The sequence below is a fragment of the Camponotus floridanus genome, unplaced genomic scaffold (assembly GCF_003227725.1).
Source record: "Camponotus floridanus strain SB8 unplaced genomic scaffold, Cflo_v7.5 scaffold4, whole genome shotgun sequence".
Taxonomy (NCBI): Eukaryota; Metazoa; Arthropoda; class Insecta; order Hymenoptera; family Formicidae; genus Camponotus; species Camponotus floridanus.
Genome location: NW_020229547.1, coordinates 3,220,559 through 3,247,441, shown reverse-complemented (window position 1 = coordinate 3,247,441; position 26,883 = coordinate 3,220,559). Strand labels below are relative to the sequence as shown.

Genomic DNA, 26,883 nt, shown 5'->3' with positions numbered 1-26,883 from the left:
GGCAAGGGGAGCCTCTAACCAATCAGCCACTGCCACGCTGCCAGCTGATTGGTCACTTCTACATTCCCCTTGCCCCGCGAGAGAGGAGCCACGGAACGAATCGTTGTCGCGGAGTGTATATCTATCAGATTAGAGGAGAGATGTAGAGGAAACGTTTAGCTTAAAGTAATCATTTTAGACTTTCCGTAAAACAACATTTTTTGGCGAAAATAAAAATCAATTGTTACTTTTCAACCGTTGCTGTTATTGAATATATAAAATTTGTCTTCTATTTTACATATCTCGACCGTGCTTCTGTAAAACACATTTTAGATACAAACTATAGTAAGTATGCGGTATATAGGCTTCCTTTGTCACGTGTAAAAATTCTCACGTGTAAAATGTATTAAACTTATAAAATATATTGCTCTTATTGCGGAGATTTTGAGTATAATTGACAAAAATAATTAAAATCGTTATATGGAAAAAATTTAATCTGTAGGACTAACATCCGTAAAAAAAGATCGTGTTTTCTTAACCTTGAAAAATGTATTGTTCGAATAAATAAGAATATATATGTGAATAATTATAAATATATGTAAATTTTTTTTAATACATGTATATATTCACAGATCACACACAAAATTATCTTGATTGTGTAATCTTTTCATTGCAAAAGGAGTTGGATATCAAATATGGATAAACAATTTGTAATACCTATTCTACTTGGCATATCTTTATCAACTGTCAGTTGTGTATCTCTGTCAATGTTGCTCTATTCTATGTTTCGAAAGGTAAATTTTATACTTTTGGTATACATTTTTTATATCATATTTATTTCTTTACAATTATAAATCAGTTTTTCCTTTTTTCTCTTTCTCTTTCTTTTGATGTAAAATTTAATAAATTTTATCAATTTTTTCTCAATATAAATTTATTATTATTGCACAATAGGATGATGAAACCAAAGATGATAGTGATGAACAGACAATATTATCTAGTAGCATTACAGCACATTATGAAGTGCCTAAGGAACTTATATCTGCTATAATTGGTATAGATGGTGTAATAAAACGTGCCATAGAAATTGAAAGTGGCACGCATATTCATTTTGATAAAAAAGATGGATCTCCAGATTATATCTGCATCGTAAAGGGTAATGAAGCAGATGGCATTCGTTTAGCAGAGTTATTGATTAAAAATACACTAGAAATTCAACCTATCATTCATGCTTATGAATTGATAGAGTTAAATAGAGTTTGTAAAAAGATTGGACTTTTAAATAAATTTAGAAATAAGGATATTGTACAGCAAATACAAAAATCTTCTGGTGCAACAATCATATTGGACTATGCTGCTTATAAAATTGAAGGTGTGTGCTATATTAATATTTTCTTTTGTAATTTGTTCAGTCATATTTGCTTTTTTAATTATGCTTCATATAATTTTTTTATCGTTTTTGGATTATTTATTTTATTACCATATAATTTTTTTATAAATTTTAAATTTTCTTCAACTTAAAAGTTTTTTTTATTTGTGTTTATGTATTTCTATATAATGATTTTTCAATTGTATATTTTTCAATTGCTATTGTTACACAATTTTATTACAATTTTCTCTAGATTTGTAATGTCTTAGAAAGTTTAAAAATTTCAATTGACCTAATTTTCTATTCTTAAATGAATTTTTGCTTTATAAATCTCATTAAATCTACAATATCTTATTTTCATTTATATATACAGATATACAGATTTGTGTTTTTATACAATATTTATCGAAATTTATTTTCTAAATGCACATATTTATTAATATTGCATTATATATATATATATATATATATATATATATATATATATATGAGAATTATATTTAATATCTATTATTTATTGTAATAACCATGGTAATTTTTTTCTTTATAGGTAGATGGAGAAGCAAAATAAAAATAACAGGAAATCTCAATCAAATAGGATATGCAATTAATCAATTAGAAGATAAATTTTACGAAGTAAAATATCAAGCTCATATGAAACATAAACGAGAAGCAAATATAAGAATGCTTACATCATCCGTTAATAAAAATATTGAAAATGAAATAGAAGATAAAATAGAAGATAAAATAGAAGGTAAAATAGATGATGAAACAAATGACGAAACAGATGACGAAACATATAATGTATTATATGATGAATTAAATGATAAAAGAAAAAATAAAATAGATGATTTAGAGAATAAAATAAGGGTTCAAATAGATGATGAAATCGATAATGCAATAGATGATGATTTTTTACAAGAGACTGGTATTTCTAAGATTACTTCATCTTCTGTACCGTATAAAGTATGGGAAGAATTCATAGAAAAAAGTGGAAAAACTATAGAGCAGATAAAAAAAGATTTTAGAGATGTAGAAATTATAATTAAGGAAGATCCTATATCTCCAGGTATGTATGTTCAGTGTTTCCTCTCTTTTTATTTTGACAATTTATTTTCATTTTATTATTATATTCTGGTCTACTCAATTTTATTACAATTACTTCTTGTGTAAGAATTCTATTATAAATTTTAAATTTGTTAATATAAATTGTATTTATATTATTATTTTTATATGGAAGACACTAGTGAGAGTCTACAGCAATCATTGTGGTAATTATATATTAATTTTGTTTTTATAGACAATAATAAAGTAGTGATAAAAGGTTATCTTGTACCAGTAGAAAAAATCTTTATGCAGATAATACATAAGATGAAAGGTTTAGAAAAAGAAGAAATATTCAACTCAAATATTCAAAATATAACAGATAACCTTAAAGGAGATCTTAGGCTTTTTTTAATTTATAAACCTTCTGTACCACATAAAGTATGGGAAAAATTCATAGAAAAAAGTGGAAAAACTATAGAGCAATTAAAACAAGATTTTGGAGATGTAGAAATTATAATTGAGGAAGATCCTATATCTCTAGGTATGTATGTTCAGAGTTTCCTCTTTTTTTATTTCGACTCTTTTTATTGTTATGTTGTATTGTTGTATTCTGGTACTCAATTTTATACCTTTTGTGTAAGAATTTTATTATAAATTTTTAATTTTTTAATACAAATTGTATCTATATTATTATTCTTGTATCGAAGACACTAGCAAGAGTCTATAACAATCATTGTGGTAATTATATATTAATTTTGTTTTCGTAGACAATAATAAAGTAACGTTACAAGGATATCTTACAGCAGTAACAGAAGCCATGAGGCAGATAAGAGATAAGGTTAAAGGTCTAGACCAAAAAAAGTCCGATCAGGTTATTTCAAAGGTTTTTTTACAAATAGGTATACACAATTATATATATAAAACAACTTTATTTTCGCAAAATGTTCGATTTTTCAATTCCAATTCAAATAAAAAACTTTAGCTGTTAGTCAAATAAAAGGTACAATGAATTTATGTTTAATTAATGTGAATTTTATTAATTTGTTTGATTTTCGTTAGCTGTAATTAACTTTTGTTCTTAACAGACCAAAAAAGAATAGAAGTATTCGTATCTGCGGTGGAAACACCACATAAATTTTGGATTCAAAAGATTGGCCCTGGAAACGCAGCTTTAAATAACTTAGTGTCTGAAATGACAAAGTATTACAATGAAGCGGAAAATCGTGTACTTCATAAGAAAAAGGTAAAAACAGAAAGATAATATAGAAAAATACAAACTTTAGATATTTTATATATTGTAATTTCTCTAAATACATATATATTTTTAATATCTTGTATAAATGCTGTAGATATTATAAAATTTAATTTTATATGAAATTTTTAAGATTTCAACTTTTTCAATGCGCTAAATAGTAAGATGCTTAAAATAATATGTAAAGAATAATTATACAATTATCATATTATAGTACAATTATTATGTATAATTACTTATAGATATTACTTATTTATAAATGTTCGCTAATTTTAGATAAAATTATATCAAATAGTAGCAGCCAAATTCAGTCATGACAACAAATGGTATCGCGCGCAAGTGTTGAGCTTAGGAAACTTTGATTGTAAAGTCTTCTATGTGGATTATGGAAATGTTGAAACCATTCCCATAAATGACGTGTTGGAGCTGCGTACGGATATGTTGTGCTTAGAATTGCAAGCCATCGAGTGTTCATTGGCAAATATAGAGCCACGGTAAGCCGAAATTAATGATTCTCGGTTATTAATCGATTTCAATGATGATAACGACTATTATTCTTAGAGAAAACGAGTGGACTGCCGAAGCTTGGCTCAAATTTGCTGATCTCACTCACGTGAGACAGGAGAAACCTCTCATCGCTAGAATTGAACAATATATATATCCGAGATCCAAATTACCCGATTCCGATAATACCAAATCTTACTATTTCTGCAGATCGGTTCCTTTGCTCGAGCTTTACGAGAAGACTGACGATAAGGTAAGGAAAGAAAATAAGTAAATTTTTTTTCAAAATCTATTTAATTCTTTTCAATTTTTTGCAAATAGTCATTTTTTGAAAATAGTCATTTTTTGCTGATAGTTTCGCTCTTTTTTAAAAGAGATATTTATTTTCTTCTATTTTCTACAAATCTGCTTATATTTTTACAAAACATTGCATCACAGATGTACGAACTTGTTGAAATTTTATACAATATTCTACATTTATTCCTGATAGCTTTAAAATTGATACTTATCTTAAGAAAGATAGATGAAGCAAAAACGATGTTGTAAATATTTGAATATTGTTTGTAAATTAAATTTAAAGAAATTAGATCCGACATATAAGGAAAAAAATTTATATGATTTTTCTAACTTCATAATCGATATATAATGGTTAGATGGTTAACAAAAGCTTAAGATTCAATAATATAAGAAGGACTAATAAAAGAGCCAAAGTAGTTGTTGATATATAAATAATCAATATCAAATAGTATCAATCAAAAATATTGTATTATTTATAGAAATAGAAGAATCATTAGTTTAATGAACAAAAATATCAAATATATTAAAAACATATCAAATAATATTATTAAATTATATTTTATTATTGTTATTATATGACATAAGATCCAACTACCGCGCGTTGGCTCTTATGTCTTTTTCTTTTTGATTTTTTGATTACTTGAGCCAAGTTTCTAATTATTAAATGTTATTATATGCTTTAATGAATGTTATAAACATAAGCGAAGCAATTATGGGAAAAAATAAAAAATTCATTTACTTATGTTTCTATATTTTTTTGGAGATGATGTGATACTTTTGACCAATATTGTATATGAGTATTTCTATAATAATGAATATTTCTATATTATAATGGTCATACATTTAAATCTATTCAGAATCTCTTTCTCTTTTCTCCCTTTACTTTTTTTTTAAATATATATAAATTTTTATGGAAGTTTTATGTAAGAATTTGTTAACTAAATTTAATATCTGAGTTTACATTATACGAGAATAATTGCGCTATGTCGCAAATGTTGAAGACTTACCAAATTCTACCGCGCTTAAACGAGGCAAACTACTAGTAAATGTAAAATGTGGATAAATATAGATGGAAAAAAGAGAAATAAAAACCAGTTATATCATTATTCACGCTGTATTTCTGTCAAATTGAAGTAATTATATAGATATATAGTATTTATATATGTACTTTTATACATTCATAAAAAAATATAAAATTCATTTTGAAATAACATTTTGTATAACTATCTATATTAGATTTATGAGATTTCTGATTCCATGATATCTGATTTAAAAGTTTTGAAGCAATTTACTCTGTGAGAGAAAACTTTGCCATCATTATGCGTGCATTTTTAAAAGTTTCGCTTTATAAATATTTTTTATTGTTTTTTTTGCAGATCATTAATATTAGAAAAACTCTGATACATTTAGAATTAGCCAAGAAGAAGAAGGTTCTGAACCATACCAATTTATTATAAAGATAAATGTGATATTCAATCCGTTTCATCTTCTTAGATGGCTGAAAATGATTCGAATATTCGTGATGAAGCCGATTCCTCAATCTGTAGAAACAATTGATTGTTCTCAGCTTTTCTAAAATACTAGTTTTAGCATTCAATTCATGATAAATTTTTACTAAAGTTTCCTTTTTCATATAATTTTTATATAATTTTCTTATGTTTAAAATTTAATCTATATACATTAGGCATAAAATTTAATCTATATACATTAGGCATATAAATTTCAGAATAAGATCTTTAGTATGAATTGCATGAAGAATTTATAAGAAATCTTTTTATTCTAGCTTCTTTCTTAAAAATAAACTATATATTTTTTATATTTAATATTAATTTCTGGATGTAAACAATATTGAAGAATTTTTCATTTATTTAATAATTTTTTAAGAATCTAGGCAGTTAATTGAAATAGGCATAGCAATGCCGATAAAGGACCAAATAACATATCTTGAAAGATATCCTTTTCGAAACTGTTTATTTAATTTTTATTTTTATTTTTTATTTTAATCTTAATAGTTTTCGTAAAATTTTTTTCTCTAGATTAGTCCAGAAAATAAAAAGAATTTTTTTAGATATACATACTGTTTATGTTATGATATGTAATATGTAGTGACCTTATGTCTTTATGTAAGATATAATTTATACTTTTAATACATTTGTACTGGAATTATACAACTCACACTTGTGCCATGAAACAACAACAATATGAATTTTTGCAGTTTAGTTATTAGTTATTAATTATTAATATTTATGTTTAAAATTTTAAAATTAAGACAATATGATATAATAGACATAATATATTGTAAATTTCCATATTGTTTTGCACTAATTTCTGTAATTTTTTATGAACGTTAATATACATTAAATATATATATTATATATGCATACATATGTGTTTTGGGACACCCTGTATATATATATATATATATATATATATATATATATATATATACAGGGTACACATATACACATATGATATATATATATATATATATATATATATATATATATATATACATACATATACATACATACATACATATATATATATATATATACATATACATACATATATATATATATATATATATATACATATATAAATAATAGTACAAAAATATAAACAAATGCGATATGCTTCGATAATTGAAATACAATGGAATAATTTTTAGCGATTAGTTTTTAAGATTAAAATATTATTTTTTTTTATGAAATACAATTTTTCTCAATAAATATAATCAGAGAATCAGTTTTTCTTAATAAATATATCATGTCTTCCTTCATTCACCTATATATAATATTATATAATAATTTTTCTTGTTATGTGTTTTAATTACTGACAATAATAAGAAAAATAATAGTGTATATATAAAAAAGAATATATTCTTTATTATATTTTTACATTATAGTTAAATCATTATAGTTAAATCAAATTGTGTAAGCGTATAAATAATTATAATAGTTATATAATATAATTATAGTGTAATATATGAATTAAAGAGATTATTTATGAGATTATTTTTGTCAATAGTATTAGCAGAAATATAAATAGCTTTTGAGAAATTTGTTAAATCTTTGATAAACCGCTGAATCGGCAAGCAAGCCGAAACTACTGAATTGAATCAGGAAGAAAAACAAGCCAGCAAGAAGAAATGATCGAAAGTTTGACTGAATATCAAAAGTATCGAGGCGTAAATCGAGGAAGAAGTATATAATGATTCTTTTTCTCAGAGGAAACATTTCAGCGGCTTGCGGTCAACGGCCAGCTTCGCGATGGGATAAGCATGGTGCAAGAAGTAGCCAGAAGTAATTGTCGGTTATTCTCAGAGAGACTAGAAAGCTGTGGCCAAGCGAAACGTATAAAACGGCAGCAACGAAACCCCTCACTTTAGTTCGACAGACCGAACTGCTAGCTTGCTCTCAATTCATCACGAGAGGACGATGAATAATTTGGTAAATAATATATTTATAATTTAATCACTTCATTTTTTCTCTTTTTTATCAAATTAATTTTAAACATGATGAGGTATTAGTTTTTAACTCCTTCAGTATGGATGTGTGTCATGAAGAAGTGTGGTTGACGCATATGTGCATCATGAACAAAATTATATTTTTTAAAGATTATCATATCGTAAGACTAAATATGAATCCTAAGAATCTTTTCAACTAAAATATGAATTCTGATATAAAGTTATAAAAAACACAAAAAACTAGACAAATTTGGAAAAGAATAAAAAATGTTAAAAGCAAAAAAAGAATAGAGTATATAATTCTATCTTTTTGTTTTTCTCGTAGCATACTCTTTCTGAGGTCACAAAATATTTTATAAAATTATTTTTTTAACTAACTATGAAGGCAGCAACTTTGAATGTTAATTCTTTTTTATTTATTCACCGTTTTTTTTATTTGAAAAAGTTGATGATAAATCTTATTTCCATATATAATAAATCAAAATTTCATTTTTCCATATATTTTTAATTTGTTGTCTATTATATTCAATTCACTATTTTTAATTTTGAAAATTTAATAAATTCTTATTTAGCATCTTCTGAAAATTATATATTATAATATAGGATAAAAAACTATAAAATATCATTGTTTCTAAATCAACTTCTGTACTGAAGGAATTAATAAGAAAACATATATGTTAAAAAATATTTGTATTGCGACAAAAGTAATGAAAATCTTTCATAATTTTTTAAAGAGCGCTTTGAATACAAAAGTTTACCGAAAATATTGAGAAAAATAAGTAAAATAAACTAATATGATAAAGTTACATTTCTAATCTTTACAATTAAATATTAGTCTTATCCAATTGAAAAATATTAACATTGAAATAAGAACTATTTTCTATTCCATTTGCGATTTTTAATTTTGGTAAAATAAAGATTTCAAAATATATATCTATCAATTTATATTATAAAAATAAATAGTATTAAAAAGAAATGAAAAAATATAAATCTTAAATATAATCGAATATGTTTTCCGTATCGTAGGGTATCATTTTGATGTTGCTGTGCTCCTTTTATGGCGTACTAGGAGGTCGACGTTACATTGCAATTCCCGTCGACGGTATCGAGGGTATCGATGTCATCGAGGTGAGCCCAATCACAGCCTCGTTGTCGAGGGTGGCTCGACAAACGGAGGCATACGTGCCAGTCGCCGTACCTAGCATAGTTCATCAGGATGATTCGAGAGAACACCGTCCTGAGCGATCAGTCACACACATTTTGGATTACGTCGATTTCGGAGGGCAGACCGGTTCCAACGGAGCCTTCAGCTGGTACGCCGACTATCCGGCTCATCATTTATAATTACTTCGCTTTATCGAAATTAAATAAAAGAGAAAGCGAATTCTGAATCGTAATTAAAAGTATAATTGTACAATGATCAAGATTGCACGAATGAAAGTAATTGTTGGAAGTGTGAAAGATGAAAAGGGAGATTTATATACTTAATACAAAAAGATGAAATTATCCGTATTCTAATTTAAATAAATTCGAATATCTAAGGATCTAAGAACTTTACAATCTAAGAATTATGATACGAATTAAGAAATTTTTTCTAAAGCAGGAAAAGGTATTTAACATCGAATGATTCTTGAGTTATATTTAAAGAAGATAATGTATCCTAACATTGTAAGCCAATTTTCTTTATTTTTTCGTTTTTATTTGTTACGATACAATAAATAGTGAGAGGATTTGACATCTCGCCGTTTTTACGTTAATATTATATTCAGCTAGGTATCCATGGATCTAAGAATTCAGAGAAACGCATCGATCAGTTCTCATTGCGGTTCGAATAAATCAGATCCATCGATTAAGACGATAGGTACAGCCTCAGGATATGATTATTTGTATCTTTGTACAGCCAAGTGTAGTGCCCACACTTTACATACGCGTGTTTTTTTAAAATGTACAGAAATTGATGTATATATATACGTCAAATACATATACATACGCGTACATCACTTGCGACATCAGAGAGCTTTGCCACGTCAAGTTAGACGTATCAAACATTTAGAGACGTCAAATTATCAGATAGATCAGAATTCTGAATCATAAATATCGAGACACGATACGGTATATCTTGAAATAGGTCTAATTTCACATAGAAAAACACTCTTGATGTCTGGCATACACTAAAGCATTTGTTTATTGAAAGCTCGTAAGCAACGCGCAAAGATATTATTAAGTTGATAACAAATTTAATAGCATTTATTACTATTGCACGTTTCTCTTTATGGATCCATTTTTGTCTCTATTTTCGTTAATTCCAGTCAAGAATACGCACATCGAAAAAAAGTTTTATATTGTAATCTTATATTAATTAAATTGCACAGAATGTTGGATAGATCGATATTAGAATAGCCACCTTGTAATTGATAGACAAAGATTCGATTGGAGCTATCATCAAATTATCCTGTATATATCTATAATTCTTTTTCTTCTTTTCTTTTTTGAATTTTCTAATAAAATACTTTTAATTCTTTCATTTAATTAACTTTTCTTAGTGAGTGTGTCAAATTTTTAACTCAGCGAAATTAAATTTTCAAGATAATTCTGTCCATCTACGAAATTAAAGACATTAGATGTCGATAAAAAATGAATTGGAAATTACCAATCATCAGATGAATGCTCTACTATAGATTTTACCCAACATTTTACTTATGACTAACAATAAGAAAACTCATGAGGAGATTTTGTGCCACATTATATGCCAAATAATTGAATTAGACTGCACCTTGAAGGAATATGCAAGCTTCTCTTAAAAAAGGAAAGAATTTAAATCGACATTTAATCATGTGTAAGAGAAATAGAATGTTGGTGATATCATGCAACGAAGAAAATTGATCAATTATACAGATTATCCAACGAGAAAAATTTTTTCCATATTAAGAAAGTTTCTATAAGTTGAAATATAATAGAGTGCTCGGGATAAAAGTTTTCTCGATGTGTGTATTAATAATAATAAGTAATTAATCATAGTAGCCAAAATAAATTTGTCATTTTATCCTTTGAATGAGGAACACAATCTTTCTCTTAATAGCTTAATATTATAATATCGCAGCACAAGCAAACGACATTTTATCGAGATTGAAGTATGATCACAACACTATGCCATCCGAAATAAAAGACCAGCGTTCGCTGCACATAGCCTCTCGAATTATTATTGATAGAAACTATTAATTAATTAATTAACAAGTAATTTTGATTATTTTTGCCAAAAATTAATTAGCGACTGATTCTGCTTTTATCTTCCAGTTACATAAAATTGTAATTCTCTCATTCCCAAATTCACTGTTCAACCAAATACGTTCTTATCTTTAGAGCGTGTAACACAATACTACATTTAGGATTTAGGTTCTTTCAAGTTATAGGTGTGTTATATGTCTGTTTTTTATTTTTTGTTTTTTTTTATATTGTATACGTTGAACATTATGAAAATTATTTTACGATTTATACATACATCTTGTACATATAACCATTTGTTTATGTATGTACATACATGTTGTACATATATCCATTTTGTTAATGTGAGTAAGATGACGAAAATTTGCGAAATTTCATGATCTATCTTTCTGTATTTGTTCTCAGACTTGAGTGATATTTTTCGCTTATATTTTGCGAGTTGAATGTATATATCATGCAAATTTGATAAAGGATTATATTTTAGTGTTCCTTTAACAAATTTCGACTTATTTTCCCACTGTACTATTAGGAAAACATACAATGAGACTTTATCAATTTTGCTTCATATCTATAAGAAAAATATTTTGTAGAAAATTAGGTACAGTAAGATGTTGATAATATCACGGAACTCGTCACTACTATCTCTAAGTAGTAATTATCCATCTATCTGAAACGAAATAGTCTATAGTATATAATCATTGGATGAGTGTATGTACGTATATACATATAGTGCGTGTGTGTATGTTACATACATACATGTTTATAGTATTACACCGACATATGATTATATTGGCATCCAAAGTTATTTTTTTAATTTTGATATTTTTACACATGTAGTTAAACAGCTATATAATTAAATATGGGGATGAGAGAATTAATCGACAAAGATTAAGAATAGTCTCATTATCTCTGACCTGAACCTAATCAGAGGACTGGCCAGCTTTCACATATGATAATTTGTAAATACGACTTATGTGTCACCAAATTCTCTCTCTCTCTCTCTCGCCCTCCACCCTCTCTTTTTCTTCCTCCCTTTCTTCTTACATGATGTACTGGGAGAATAGAATAGGAGGCGCGATAAATACAACTTACTCGCCGAATTCTCTCTCTCTCTTTCTCTCCCCCCCTCCTTTCTTCTTACATGGTGTACTGGGAAAGTAGAATACGAGGCGTGACCATGGGAATTGGCGCTTCGGGTCAAGTAGTACACCAGGCAAGCACCACCTTCTTGAACGGGACAAAGATCGCACGATCCGGTTCACTGTTAATAACAAATTATTCTTAAATAAAGCCGAGATTAGAGCTATCAGATTTCAAAGAAAGAAGGAAAAAAGCAGAAAGAGGAAAAGTATATTCTATTATTTCTTTGTGCTCTAACGTAGTTTTAAATAAAAATAAAACATACATTTAATTTTTATATAAATATTATGCATCTGCGAAATATTCTGTATTTAATTTCTTACAAGCTTACCAATCGAAGAATCTTCTGCCGTGAAAAGTACCATCAGATGAACCATTAACATATGGCAATTCCACACCAACGTGCGCATCTTCTCGACCTGGAACTGGACCTACATATCTCACACGTCCCTGGAGGACCCTACCTTCCGGCGATATAACCTTCACAAGGTGATCTAATTTGAGATCTCTTGGTATCTGAAAGATTTTACGCAAAAATTTTAATCTAAATGAAAATCTATTATATTGAAGATATGACTATTAGCAAGAATCTCTGCGTTTGATGAATATGAGATAAACATGACTTTACCTATTTGATGAATATGAGATAAACATGACTTTACCTTTGGCAAATATGGCCTGGCATCCTGGGGAGGATGCCAATCGTGAATTAAGTCAGGTTCCGAATGTCTTCGCGTCCTTCTTCGTCTCGCTGTTTGCTTATTCCAATAATCCGTGCTGACGCTTGATATTGTCAACATAGAATCGATACTTCGCCGCAAGTAATCCTCGGCTTCATCGATTAATGATTCGGTGGAATCTCCGCTATTTTCACCGCCAACCAAGTCTGAACGCAAATTGGGCAGACTACCGCGCGTCATTGGACACTCTGAAAATTACGAATATCTTCATTTTGAATTTACTTTCCGACTATAGATGAGCTCCTCTCTAAAATATTTTTACATACATTCCTTTTTTTTCCTTAATTATAATCGTGAATAATTATATCGTGAATACGTTTGAGACGCAGTGAGGACGGAATGTACATATTATACCTTGAAAAGTCACTTTTGATCGGGTTCTTTTTGGTGCACTTTTCGAAATTCTGGAGGAGATCGACGGAGGATGCACATGTGTCGGAGAGGATGGCATCGAAGACCAGGTCGGACGTGGCGTAGAAGTTGCGACCGGAACCCTCCATGTGTCAAAGGACGCTGCCGTCGCTCTCCAAGAGTGTCTTCGCGGAGGACCACCGACAACCTCGAGACCGGGTGATGGTATCGATGTCAAGGAGCCGCGATATCGCGAAGGATACAAATCGGTCGATAATCGACAATCGCAGGGACTTGGCAAGCCTGTTGCGGGATTGCAACGCGGCCAGTATCCCGCGGGAGACCCCAGAGACTCGCGTCTATGGATTTCTGGTGTACGAAGACCATAATTGCGCGAATTGAAACACTAAAGAAGAAACATTATTGTATTTTTCTTTTCATTACAGATTTTTTAAGAAATTATAACAATTTGTTTCTTGCTCTTTCTACATATGTTATCCTCTCTATGTTAACTTTACCTGCGTATGTGGATCATGGCATAAATGATCCGCGCTTCTTGATAACTCTGGTACCATGCTAGTGAAGCTGATGTCTGACAACATCACTCTCCTAGCTTCTCGAGTCTTGTCCGACAGCCTCAATCGACCGGGCACGCCTGTTGGAAGCGCAAACTTGCTCGGCAACGTAGTAAAGGTATGCGCAACCTTGTGAGCCAGGTAGCTTTCGGACCGCCATTGTGCCGGAAGCGCGGAGATATCCGTCTGAGCACCGGATTCTCTTCGAGCACCACTACTACGGTCCATCACTGGTCGCAACGGAGCAGAGCTCTTTCTACGACTACTAGCCAAAGCCTCTCGATGAATGATAGGTCTGAAAAAAGGATAATATATAATACATTTTTTATCAAATCTATATTAATAAAAAAATATAAAACAAAAAAACTAAAAATTAACAACAATCTCGATTAACCGATTGTTAATAATTCATTTTTAAGCTAGGAAATGAACAACGTAAATTAGATGAATATGGCAGATATCGGATTTCTTGGAGACGAAATTATTTGTAAGAAAAAAAATTGTTTGATATTAAGTAAACCTGTAAGTTGTCGGCGGCGCAGCCAGAGTATTTCTTCTCGCGACATGTCGCAAGGACGATCCCGCTGAGCTCTCAGCATCCTCTACTATACCGCATTTGCTGATGTCCGTCTCGACCAAGACGGAACACTGCGACCACATCTTATTGAGTCTGGTACTGGAACTTTCGTCGAACCTATCGACACTCTCCTCACGATCGATGCTGGAACTTTGCGAGGAGACAGCTTCCTCGACAGAACTGGTCTTGTCGCCGTTACAGACCAAGGATTCATTCTCTGTCGATTTTGTATATTTGAGTAGAACAGGTTGGCCGCTGCCGGTACCTGTATGTTGCCAGGACTCGGTCTCAGTGATAGATACCAAATCCTCTTGCAGACCGAGATCGCGACAGGTCTCGTCTGTCGTAAATATCAGCTCGATATCGTCCAACTCCTCTGATTCGTTCTCCGAATGTTCATTCGGTCTCGATGAATCACCCGGTTGACTCCGAGGTGCCTGTGGTTGATCCGTGTGATCACTGAATACGGAATTGTCACCGTCGGAAATGGATTTTAAACTTAAGTCCTCGGTATCCTTTTCAGGAACATCCAAATGGACCATATTGACCGCATCGCCTAGAACAATAAATTCCTCTTAAAGAAGTACGTTTGAAAATATTTCAATGATAATATAATGTAATTTTTAAGAGTCAACGTATTGAGTCGTTTCTCTTTTCGTTTAAAAAAAACGCTATTTTTTACTTTATTCTCTTAATTGTTTTTACAGAATTTTTAGTCAAGAATTATTTATTATATTTATTAAAAAATCAGCTAAATCTACCGGAAATTTCTTGAGGCTCTTCCTCGTTGCTAGATGCTTTCGTTGTCGAAATAGAGGGTTTATTATTCTCATTTTGAGCAACGTTTAGCATCGTTGACGCCGCTTCGGTAATTGTGGAACTAGTGCCTTTGGTAACTGCTTTGGAGAATTTTGATAAAGTTTGGAGTCTGCCGGATCGGCTAGTACGAGAAGGCAAATCGGGACTATCGTTGCCGCTGCTGCTACTGCTACTATTTCCAGAAGCAGGTTGATTGAATGTATTTCGAGCATCAGCATCGACCTTCGCTTTAGATACGTCCATGGTAGTTTTCGATGAATCTGTTGGTCGCCTGATTTAAAAAAAAAATTCTTAATTAATCGACCAAGTCCTTGTTTAGAAAGGCTTTATCTTGTGCTAACATTTGAAATTAATTAAAATTGCTTACTCCATACGAGAAGTTTCTACAAGTCGGATGCGCTTCGACTGAATCGGCGAGCTGGGCGCCGCATCGCATGAGAATTCGCAGCTCTTGCTCAAGATTTTTCGTCTGAGAACGTGATTCTCGAGAGCCAAACGACCCACTGCGTCGACGTAGCTTTCGCTGGAAAAATCTCCGACGCTCTCTTGCAATCGGCGAAGCTCTTCGCGCGACGAGTCCAAAGCCGTACGCAATGACACGATCGTCTGCATTATTAGAATTATTCATGCAAGTCTTTAATCTCGTCGAAGTATGTAAAAAATAAATAAAATGTTCCACATATTAATATTTTAGTATATTTTCTAGCAAATAAATAATTAGATGAATCGACTACAAAAAGAAATAATTATTATAAAAAATTGATATTTTTTACTTTCAAGAAATGAAAACTTCTTTAAAATTCAATTTGTAAAACTATAAGTTTCTTAAAATCATATGAGACATCATATAGAGAATTTTCAGGTGACAAACTGAACATGTTGCACAAATTCAATATAGTCAGACTGATTTATTTAAATTATAAAATTCTTTAAATAAAGACTGTAGGACTATATTGAAAATAAGCTAAAACTCTTACGAATAGCTATGATTAGCCAAATATTAGCTTCACACATATTAAAAGTTAAATTTTTAATAAAAATACAAAAGATGCATGTAAAGATATGGAAAAATATGGAATATGAAAAAAATAGGAAAAATATACAAATAAAAAGAGAAGCGAATCGTACTTGGTGCAAGGCTCTTATGACATCTAATCCGGGTATTCCCGGTGATGGCAAGGTGTCCTTGAAGAGTCTCTGAAGAGACGGCCGGCCAGCTGTGGCTTCCATGCCTCCACCGCCCCATCTAATATTTTCAAGTTGATTCTATTCCTGCCACGGATCATGCCGAATTATCTGTTGTCCTTTGCTATTTTTTTTTTCTTTTTCTTGATTGAAGAGATCCTTGCTTTTTGAACACAAAAGCTTTCACCCGACTTAATTACATCTCTTCATATCTCTTTGTTTTTCTGTAAAGTATAATATTGATTTTTCAAACATATAGTCATTGTTGTTAAGCAATATTATCTAAGCTCTTTTATATTAATTTCCCTTTTTTTAACTAGTGTTTTTTATCAATTAGATTTTTTTTTCTTTAAATGTATTGTCTATATTATCTCTAACAGAAACATATGTTTACATTATAAGCATCTATAAGTATAATATAAACATCCTTTACATGCTAAAAGTTTCATTACAATCCCCATAATTGAAGATTCCTGAAGTTTCATTGCAATCATATTGATTTCTAAAGCAAGAAATTAAAAAATCTTCCTTATAATATACATCAAAATAAGTTAGTTATTTTTGTATACCATCTCATGTTTGATAATATATAATAGATTGATAAACTGTACCAAGATATCTTTTCAAAGTTCATAGATTAACAAATAAAAATTGTAAAAATCAATTGTAAAATTATAATTATTATAGAACTTTTTTATGGGATGCACGAAGACTGACTTATGTATGAATTTACTAGTGCGAGATTATAAAAACATGAGAATTTTCAATATACTTTATTAATTCTTACTAAAGAAAACAGGAACAAAACAACTCGGATATAAATATCACCAGTAAATATAACAACAAAACAATGCAAAAAAGTAATTAATTAATAAAATCCTTATAGAAACGTCCCAAAGGGCGACTGTACACGACATTAATACTTTCAAACAGACGATTACGACTGTAATGATACCGTAATGATTACCGTAGGGAAAACTGCGGGAGACCATCTGCCGTCGACGACGGTCGATGACAGTCACCGAAGACGCAGCGACGACGATGACGGCGTGGACGCTGATCGATCCGGTCGTCGGCGAGGTCTTACATCGTGACGGGCGCGAGATCAAGCGGGACGTGGGAGACCGAGGCCGTCGTCGTCGACGTCGGGGACGTTCGATCGGACGTTCACGCCAAACGTCGCCCGTTTCGACCGCGCTCGACACTCAGGGCATCGCCGCGCGTGGCATCGTGGCATCGCGCGTCTACACCGTCGACGCCAGGACGATAGGACGAGGTGCCGTTTCGTCGTCGCGAACAGTGCCAGTCGAGGGACGCGAGCCGAGAGAACGAGCTGTCACCTGTCACTCGCTCCTCGATGCAGACGACGGGACGACGCGAGACGCTCTGCGTCAGGGCTGCCAAAACATCGGGCGCTTTCCGGTAAGAAAACACAGCCTGTCATCCCTCGCGCGATTGATCGAATAGAGTTTTTCAAGTACCGACAATATTTTTCTCTATTTCGAATAAAACTACTTATATTTCTGATTTATTTAATAGATTACAAGATAATTATATGTTATATGCATAAAGGTATTCAAAAATATTTAAAAACATATAATTAAAAAAAAAATAAATATATCTTTCTTTTATTATTTTTTGTGCGCTGTATAAATTCGTTATAGTTATTCTTCAATTTTCAAACGATTCGATAATTATTGAAAATATTTCCGTTTGAAATTAAGCGCGATGATCACTGCTATTGATAACTTTGATATATTACCCACGATGATATCAGCTGTCGGTAACATTGTCGTCCTCTCTGTTTCAAGCCCCTCGCCGTCAGGTGGCGCTGTCACTGACTCGCGGCGGTCACGTTCGAAATGCTTCTGACGTCAACAGAGAGACGTTGATATCACCGCGACGCAATATCGTTACCGCGAGCAGCACCGTCTTTACGCGTCCGTATCCCCCCCGGATCGAAACATTTCGAGGTGCGTATCACACCCCCGTCGTCCTTCCCGATCCACGACGAGGCAAGGTAATTCCATTCCATTAAATATGACAATTTTAAATGTGCCAAGATATTTCTAATCAAAATGCTCGATAAAGGATACTTTTATCTGCGCGCTCGCTCGCTCTCGATCTCGCGTCTTCGCGAATCCCTCGGAGCCGGCCCTGGAACACGGGGGGGAGGGGGGAGATAAAGCGGCCGCGCGCGCGACGGCGAGTCGTGGTTCGACGCCGTGTGTGCCGTGCCTCACGTCACGGGCCGCACGCATCAATCGGGGGCGCGCGGGAGCGCGTGTGTCATGCGGTTAGTGCTTTTGACGCGGGTGGGCCTCCTCTCCGGCTACGTTCGGCGCGTCTCGTCTCGCGGCTGCGATAGCATAAATCGGGGGGGGCCCCCGATTTAATGGGCGGGGTCGCGAACGCGGGCCACGAGAGCGACCTCGGTGTGCCGTCGCGGCCATCGCCGTCAACGGGTCCGCTTTCGCCCGAACCCGTTGCCGCTGCCGTCGTGGATAGGTTGTGCGTGAGCGTCGCCGCTGCGTGTTGTTAAATGGCGCGGTTCCCGAGCGTCAGCGTCAGCGTCTACGCCTACGACTCGTGACGTCTCTCTGACAGGAGACGGAGGGAACGAGAGAGAGAGAGAGAGAGAGAGAGAAGGAAAAAGTGACACTCTTCGCACACTCGGCGCTCCAAAGGTAGGAATTTTTTCCCCACCGAAATGTGGACGCGGGTCCGTGTCTCTACCCCTTTCCCCCTCCTCCTCTCCTCCTCCCCGCTCATCCCCTCTTCACCTCTTCCGCTGATACCGCTGCCGCTCGCTCTGCCTCTCTCGGTCTCTCTACGCGTGGCTTTTTCCCTCCCACTCCCTTTATCCCTCTACGTCGGCCTCTTCTCCTTCGGTCTCCTTCCCTCTCTTCTTCGCTGCCGCCCCTGAAGACGTTTCCCCGATCCTCGCTCGTTAGACGTCGCTCCGCGTTTTTCCAAGCGATCTTGTCGGAGCAAATTCCAACGAGATACCGTTTCCTCGTCGCGTTCGTCGGCTTTAAAAATGCACGTATATTTATCGCGCCTACTCGTCTTCTCGCCGGCTCCGAGAAGTCGTCCCTGAAACGTCCGTCTCTCTCTCTCTCTCTCTCTCTCTCTCTACCTTCTTTTGTCTCGGATCGAGAGCGACGGTTAATTTTACGATAAGAGCCAATATATCGCTCCGATGCACGAAATCAACACATGCGGGACGCACGATTGCATATAGGTCTCCGACAAAAATCCGCGCAGCTGGAGGAGAGAAGGAGAGTGAGAGGGGGGGGGAGAGGAGAGGGGAAGAAATTCGTTGCACCCACAGAAAGCGACGTCGCGCACGCTGCACCTGCGATATACGTGGTTTTTTTTTTCTCCCCCCGTTTCCGTTCCCCTCCTCCCTCCTTTCTTCCGTCCATCCTCTACCCCCATCCTGCCCCCCCTCTCTTATTTCTCCTCGAACGCGCATCTGATCCTTTTGTCTGCCGATCGAAATGTATGTATGTATGTGTGTGTGTGTACGTGTGAACGAGCACGCGCGTACCGTACATTTGTTTGTACACAAATATCCGTTAAACACGCGCCGTACATATGTATATATCCGATACTCGCGAGAGTATCTTCCCTTTCATGTATCGTTTCCTCGATGTTCCCCGATCGGCAATTCGGGGAAGCCGGGAAGAGAGCTTTCCCGGAGAGATGAGGAAAGATATAAATCTGAAAAGTGTAGATGCATATGGTAAAGTTGAAGGGAATTTTATATACATTTTGTTGCACGTGAATAATCTCGATGTGTTTATTCTAAGTATTTTTTTTTTTTTGCAATATTTTTCAACTAATTTTTCAGCAGAATCCTGCTGAACAAATGAGAAATATCAAATTGATATATTGATACAATAACAAATGGAATTAATAATGTGAATAAAGAGAAAAAGAGAGAGAGAGAGAGAAAGATAGAGATACGCACAATCGAGGAATGATTATTTTTTTAAATATAAAATTTTAAAATACAGTAGTCTGTAGAGATATTTCGGACTTATTTACATGACGGTACATTGGGGAATGCGTAGAAATTTCAAAACAGATTATTGAAAGCTCTAATTTTGAGTTAAAGAGAGAGAGAGAGAGAGAGAGAGAGAGAGATATCTATGATAACTATATAATAATATAAATACTGTAATCATCTTTTCTCCAGGTGATACGATAATATCGGAATATCATGCGTTCACAAATAACAATAAAAAAAAAGCAAGCGATGGGAAAGAATTGAAGAGTCGAAAGGACACGGGTTCTGTGTCAACGACATATATAATTGCATACGTAAGAGTTCGCACATACCGGACACGCATTTTCTATCTTTGTTTCGTGCCGGATGACATACAGGCGCGTCTCGTAAATTTACGTCACCAGCAGCGACGATGACGACGATCGACGTGTAAAACGGGCTGCTTGGAAAGATCGAACGCGCCTGAGATTGAACGATCGCCAAACACATCTTTAACGACGGAGACAGGACAAGGCAGGCGGACGGACAGACAGTAGACGGACTCTATACGGTCTGTCTTAGCAATTAACGGTACATCGCCACTCGAGCATTTAAGCCGCTGACCCTTTAAATCCGCTTGTGACGCCCTTCGATCGATTCTGTGTCGTGTTTGTGTGCGTGTGTACGTATTTGTCTATTTGTCTCTTTGTGTATATGCGTAATATATTTGTGTGTGTGTGTGTATGTGTGTGTGTGTGTGTTGGCCGGGAATTGCGTTTCTGCATACGGGGTGTCCTCTCTGTTAGGGATTTCACCGATACTCCGGTATCTATCGACAGTTTTCCATCGATATTTTGGTATTATAATATTGATGGGAGATCTTGATGTTGAAATACAACTTCTGTCTTTCTTATAGATCATTTGAATTGCTTTTGAAAGCTTCTGAGGAAGAAAGAGAGAGGGAGAGAGAAAGAGAGAGCGAGGGAAATTAAATGAATTTATATATTTTCTTATTTATATAATAATGTAATTCTATACTTGCATAAGCAAAGATTTGAGAATAATAATGATATTGATATTTAATGCAATTGGCTGATGATATTTACATGAATAAAGATATCGATGACTTTTTTTAAACAACTACATCATACGCATACGATTAGATTAAGATGACTAAATTACTTATTTACTTCTAGCAGTAATTCTTCGATAAAAAAGTGGAATTATTTTCGCGATAAATCTTTCATATTTAATTATTATAAAAATATTTATAATAATGATTATAATTTACGTTTAATCATTATAACAATATTTATAATAATTAAACTTCATATTGAAAAATATAATACGTAATGAATAAAAATAAGAACAATATTCTTAATATTTAACAGCGATTTACATGATTGAAGACATCGCTATGCTCCATGTTATTTAAAGGAAAAAAAATATATTTTTTTTCTTTAAATAGTATTTTTTTAATAGTATTTTTAAATAGTATTTTTAAATAGTATATTTATTATATTTTAAAATGTTTTAAAAATTATAGCTGCAATCTTGCAGACAAGATTTGCAGTTGTTAAATTCTCTCGGCCAAGGTATTGTGTCTGCGACTTGCAACATATATCTTCGACGGAGAATAAAGTGTAGCGATGGAGGGATAAATCTTGATCGATGTATTAAAAATTCGATTTGGAAGGAAATGATCTTCTCTATCTGTATGACTATCGTCTGTCGTGCGGGATTTATAGTCGGTCGTTAAACCGCGAATTAAAAACACACTTGGGAAAGAACAAACTGAAAAATATATAAGTAACAACAGAACTGAAGCCCCCGACGTCCCGGTCGTCCTGTGAAACGCACACTTATAAATGCATAGAATTTTTCAATAGGCGGACCAGAAAGACCGGTGCAGTAGTTGTAGTAGCTTTTCCGAAGACTCGTCGCGCTCGCCAAGATTTACATCGTGTAATCGCAACGTCGCCCCATCATATCTCTGCAATTGATACACACCGATTCGATTGCTTTCCATCGTTGAGGGGAAAATATTAAAGGGACGCTTAGTTAATTGACGCACTATCGAGAAAGTTAGTATGTCGGCAGGAAGGAACGATAAAAATATAATTGTCTTTTGACCTTAAAGATCTGTCTCGTGGCACGTTTGTTTCGACATGATTAGAAAGCGTTACAGGAGAAGGTTACAGGAACACCGGATGAGCTTTGCGTAAAAGTTCAAGAATCCTATCTGCTGTGCCTTTGCGTATGTGATTCGAGATGAAGAAAAAATCGAGAAATAATCTGAGCGAAAGAAGGGCGTATCTCGCGCCCTTTAACGGGTTTATATGCGGCTTCTAATCATACGATTAACATGGTTGGCCGGGAAAGTCCAGCGAGAGAAAAGACCATGATAAATTCCGATTTTTACCATCCTGGACTTTTTAATTTTATTTAATGGAATAAACGGACGAAAACTGTAGAATAAGTGAATATGTAAAATGTATTTGTATAACTTTATGCAAAAAGAGATTTTTGTTTTACTTTAAATCATAATATGCTAATCGCTATACATATAGTACACAAAAATAAAATCAATATAATAATAATAATAATAATCTTTTTTAATTCAAATAAATATATGAAATTTTTAAATAAACTTTGGAGATATGTAAACGTTATTAAATTTTACATTAATTTGTAGTTTAATAGACAAGTATAATAATAACAGAATTAAAAATTTTTACGAAAAAGTTAGTTTATTTGCTACGTCGATTCCTAATCTATTAGAGATTTTGTGTTACGGATAAAGCTTCCATTAAAAAACATTCTCTCAATTGAAGGATATCGATAAAATCGATTTTCTATTTTCTTTAACATTTTTAATAGAAAAGATCAGTTTTTTCCGGGAAATATCAGTTTTTACCGCTGACATGGATTTCATCCGAAAGAATGTCATGTTTTGTCCATGATTTATCATACAAAGGACCGTTCGTTTATTTTCTCGTATCCAGTCGGTATAAAATTCGAATCGAGATTGTTCGTGCGTTTAGAGCCCTACCGTATCGAGGTGCTAAAAGTTTCATGAAAAATAACGTCCCTTGTAACGACCGCCGCCCATGATGGAAATAATAGATGCACGCGGTGCGCGCGTCCTCCTCGTCACTCTTCTTACATTATGGAGCAAATTATAAGAGCCACTTTGCGCGCGTTCCAAGTTCCCTGTGAGCAGCGTAATAATTTAACGGACGATAGATCGTCTATGGGCGCGCGTCGATCGTCCACCTGTCGCGAACAACCGTCTTTCGCGAACATTGCATGCAGCTCCATTCAATAGGATATAGAAACTATGGTTCACATTACATATATATATATTGTTATATAATTGCTTGCGACAGAATTTCCAAATGGCATTTAAGGAGATTTCAAATTATTTTAATTGTAATTTTTTAAAGAAGGCTCAAACCTAATTTTGCCATTCTTTATTTTCGACTCATTTTTTCTTCGTCAATTCTTCCAGAAATGAGGGATGATTAGGGTATACCCTGTACATATTTGTGTAATAAAAATTTTAGGAGATGATTCTTTGTCGAAAATTAAAGGTTTTTTTCATATAAACATTAAAAATTCGAATAAAAAATTGAATAGGAATTACTAGTTTTATCCTTTTGTAACAATACGGGAGGCTGAAAAAAAAATTAATAAATAACCTTTTTTCTAATAGAAAATATCTAATCTCTAATCTCTCATCTAATTTCATTTCTTTAACTTGTTCCAAATTTGAGAAAAAAATAAAAACCTAATTTTTATCCCCATTTTGGAGGAGTGTAACTTCACAGGGAGGGATGTAGGAGTATATGTTTATGTGAAAAACCCCCCTTAATTTTTTTTCGACAAAGAATCATCTCCTAAAATTTTTCGTACTTATTAAAAAACATCCTGTATATGCGCTTTTGCGTTCCAAATAAAAGGAAAATAATCAAAATCGTAAAGTAAATCTCTCTCTTTCTTTCTCTGTTAAATCGTAATCTTATTTCTAAATAATTAGGATATCGCACTTTATCGGAGATAAAAATAGGAATTTGGCCTGTTTGCGATTAGCTCACAAGCAGACTTTTATCGGGAATTCGATGTTTATGCATTAGTATGCTAAGTCAATCCGTATCGGGAGAATTCTTTTGAAATTCGAAAGTTACTTTCCTGGGACTTTCTTTGGTGAATTATGTAATATAACTAGCAGAGTATCTCCTTAATAATTTCATATTTATTTCATTTGTTCATCGATTTCTGTCTTTTTAAGTTTCATTATTTTTTCGTATTTTTTTCACTATTATATTTTTAAAGTTTTCAACAGATACATCTATTTTGGATCTATTTTTTAAATTTCAAATTTTAGTGTCAAAGAAAATCATTTATTAAGAAAAAAATTTCAAATATTATTATCGAAAATATATTGGTGATTTATAAATAAAGAAGTAAATATCTGCGAAAACACATAAATGTTTATTTTGAGGAGCTTCTGTTAGAAATTCTGGAGAAATTTGCTTTGAAATAAACGTACGAATAATAGTGCAATTTTTTAGAAAACATATATAATTATAAAATATGCAGTTCCCGGTTTCTGGTATCTTTTCCCAGAAGAGAGAAAGACAGACTCTTGTTTATCGCGCCCCACGATAACTACGTCCCTGGATAACGCTTTGAAAATTACAAAGCACCCGCAAGACTATATGTACACCGTCCCAGAATTATTCGAAGCAACGTTCCCTTCGACGTTGACCTGCGCATCCACCGTCTCTCTTCTCTCTCTCTCTCTCTCTCTCCCCCTTTCTTACTCTTCCTTCGAAGTCTCACCTGTCTCTGAAACGCACTCTTCAAACGCGTATACGGGCCTGACCGTCTGTTCTGTTCTGTGAAAACTCGTTTTAGGAAAAACCCCACCCAAGTTTCTTACAAAACTTGTGATTTCTGCGATGTTAATACGTCATCGATGACATTTCTGACGTTTAACTTAATAGAATTATTAAAACATTTTTATCTTTAGAATTGATAAAAAGTAGGACATTGTGACGAAAGATGGCTCGATCCATTATTAATTTGAAGAACTTTTTCTGAGAACTCCACTTTTTTTTATTTCTCGAGTTGCGTATAAATTAATCTATTGTAAGAAAAAAAAACAAAGAAAAATAGATTCGATTCGTATAAAAAAAAAGTTCTTATCGATTTTTAAATTTATCATTGCCCACTTACACACTTTTTTTAATTAGTATTAATTTCGATGTCTAATTCGTTATTGCTTTCGATTAATTCTTTTAATGCTGTCAACGCATAAGTGTACATGCACGTTTCTCGTGTGTCTCTCTTTCCTTCCCTTTTCCTCGCAATACATACATACATACATGTATATATATATATATATATATATATATATATATATGCATATATACGCATACATTTACACATAGTCCCGACTTTCTCGAGGAGAAATTCCCCAATCTGATTCCCCCAGCTCTGACGGTTCGTTGCTGACTCGAGAGGGCACACGAGAATTGCTCTAAACCCGTGCAATAATTTCCCTTTATTAGACCTCGCGATCGATCGAACGTGGATCGTCGCGATCGCGTCTCCGTTTCTCGCGTGGTTATGGCAACGCGATGGCAGATCTCTCCCACAAGGATGACGGCGATGGTAGAGCGTACCCGCAGCATGGGAACTGCATCGACGGTAATACATACGGGCATTATAGAGCCACACATGCTCTCCCTCTCTCTCCCTCTCCCTCCCTCCCTCCTTCTCTCTCTCTCTCTCTCTCTCTCTCTCTCCTCTCCTTCGCTCTCGGTTTCTCTCATGTGTCAACACGTTTCCGACGCCCACGACGAGTGACGCATGCGCTCCGCTCACCTTATCAGTCTCTCGCTTTATCTCCCTCTCTCCATCTCTGTTACACTCCCTGCGTCTGTGTTGCCCCTTTCTCTCGCTCTCTTTCCAGATACAGGGTGTTTCCTTTCGTTCGCCAATTCCTGCAGCAAAATTTGAAGTAAATTCTTTCCCAGGATTCGACAATGTCGAGATAATAGAATGATTTTTAAGTTATAGAGGATTGAAAATATGTAGAAAGGTGAGCTTCACAAAGGAGTAAATTGGCAATAAGATGTTATATTAAAATGTTAACGAGAGAGTTAGCAAAAAAAAAAAAATATAAGTCAAAGTCTCTCGCTTATTGAATCATCAAGTTAATTAAGCAATTTGCAAATAAAAGAAAGTGCGAATCTACTTTATACGCAATCAATATGCACACTAACTCATTTAATATAATAACGATCCCCGTTCCATTCGTGAAAGACGCGAAGAAGGATATTGCGAAGCATGTTACGT

At 33.5% G+C, this 26,883-nt stretch overlaps 4 protein-coding genes across 6 annotated transcripts in view; 3 read left to right on the top strand and 1 right to left on the bottom strand.

Annotated features, from left to right (window-relative positions):
• The first annotated feature begins 116 nt into the window (after positions 1 to 116).
• On the top strand, positions 117 to 7,825 carry LOC105251764 (tudor and KH domain-containing protein homolog). 3 transcript variants are annotated; one of them, XM_011258751.2, is made up of 10 exons: positions 117 to 324; positions 612 to 773; positions 934 to 1,351; positions 1,899 to 2,417; positions 2,649 to 2,936; positions 3,163 to 3,294; positions 3,481 to 3,638; positions 3,924 to 4,141; positions 4,209 to 4,404; positions 7,676 to 7,825. In XM_011258751.2, exons 2-10 carry the CDS (start codon positions 675 to 677, stop codon positions 7,724 to 7,726), a joined length of 2,079 nt encoding a protein of 692 aa, XP_011257053.1. In that variant the 5' UTR covers positions 117 to 324; positions 612 to 674; the 3' UTR covers positions 7,727 to 7,825. The 3 variants fall into 3 exon arrangements, with proteins under 3 accessions (XP_011257053.1, XP_011257052.1, XP_025267193.1); XM_011258750.3 differs by lacking the exon at positions 7,676 to 7,825 and adding an exon at positions 5,825 to 6,077; XM_025411408.1 differs by lacking the exons at positions 2,649 to 2,936; positions 7,676 to 7,825 and adding an exon at positions 5,825 to 6,077.
• Positions 7,719 to 9,477, top strand: LOC105251766. The gene is made up of 2 exons (XM_011258752.3): positions 7,719 to 7,897; positions 8,941 to 9,477. Exons 1-2 carry the CDS (start codon positions 7,886 to 7,888, stop codon positions 9,256 to 9,258), a joined length of 330 nt encoding a protein of 109 aa, XP_011257054.1. The 5' UTR covers positions 7,719 to 7,885; the 3' UTR covers positions 9,259 to 9,477.
• Positions 9,478 to 9,570: 93 nt separating this feature from the next.
• LOC105251767 lies at positions 9,571 to 17,926 on the bottom strand. Its single transcript, XM_011258753.3, has 10 exons — positions 17,491 to 17,926; positions 16,467 to 16,747; positions 15,706 to 15,944; positions 15,281 to 15,609; positions 14,463 to 15,075; positions 13,886 to 14,237; positions 13,371 to 13,773; positions 12,939 to 13,204; positions 12,608 to 12,792; positions 9,571 to 12,397 (listed from the first exon to the last, which is right to left on the bottom strand). The coding sequence occupies exons 2-10, from the start codon at positions 16,566 to 16,568 to the stop codon at positions 12,334 to 12,336; spliced, it is 2,553 nt and encodes an 850-aa protein (XP_011257055.1). The 5' UTR covers positions 16,569 to 16,747; positions 17,491 to 17,926; the 3' UTR covers positions 9,571 to 12,333.
• An 823-nt stretch (positions 17,927 to 18,749) lies between these two features.
• LOC105251768 (RING finger protein 44) overlaps positions 18,750 to 26,883 on the top strand; it is a 48,715-nt gene continuing 40,581 nt past the window's right edge. The window contains exon 1 of the mRNA XM_011258756.3: positions 18,750 to 19,210. The gene's annotated coding sequence lies outside the window, so the exon portion shown is untranslated. The remainder of the gene's footprint in view (positions 19,211 to 26,883) is intronic.

Bases quoted from the DNA above. Each gene is read 5' to 3' on its own strand.
- LOC105251764 (XM_011258750.3), top strand. From the start codon at position 675: ATGGATAAACAATTTGTAATACCTATTCTACTTGGCATATCTTTATCA. The intron at 3,295-3,480 runs GTATACACAATT...TGTTCTTAACAG, and splicing joins AAAGGTTTTTTTACAAATAG to ACCAAAAAAGAATAGAAGTA. The intron at 3,639-3,923 runs GTAAAAACAGAA...CGCTAATTTTAG, and splicing joins GTGTACTTCATAAGAAAAAG to ATAAAATTATATCAAATAGT.
- LOC105251767 (XM_011258753.3), bottom strand. From the start codon at position 16,568: ATGGAAGCCACAGCTGGCCGGCCGTCTCTTCAGAGACTCTTCAAGGAC. The intron at 15,610-15,705 runs GTAAGCAATTTT...TTTTTAAATCAG, and splicing joins GTAGAAACTTCTCGTATGGA to GCGACCAACAGATTCATCGA. The intron at 13,774-13,885 runs GTAAAGTTAACA...TTTCTTCTTTAG, and splicing joins GCCATGATCCACATACGCAG to TGTTTCAATTCGCGCAATTA.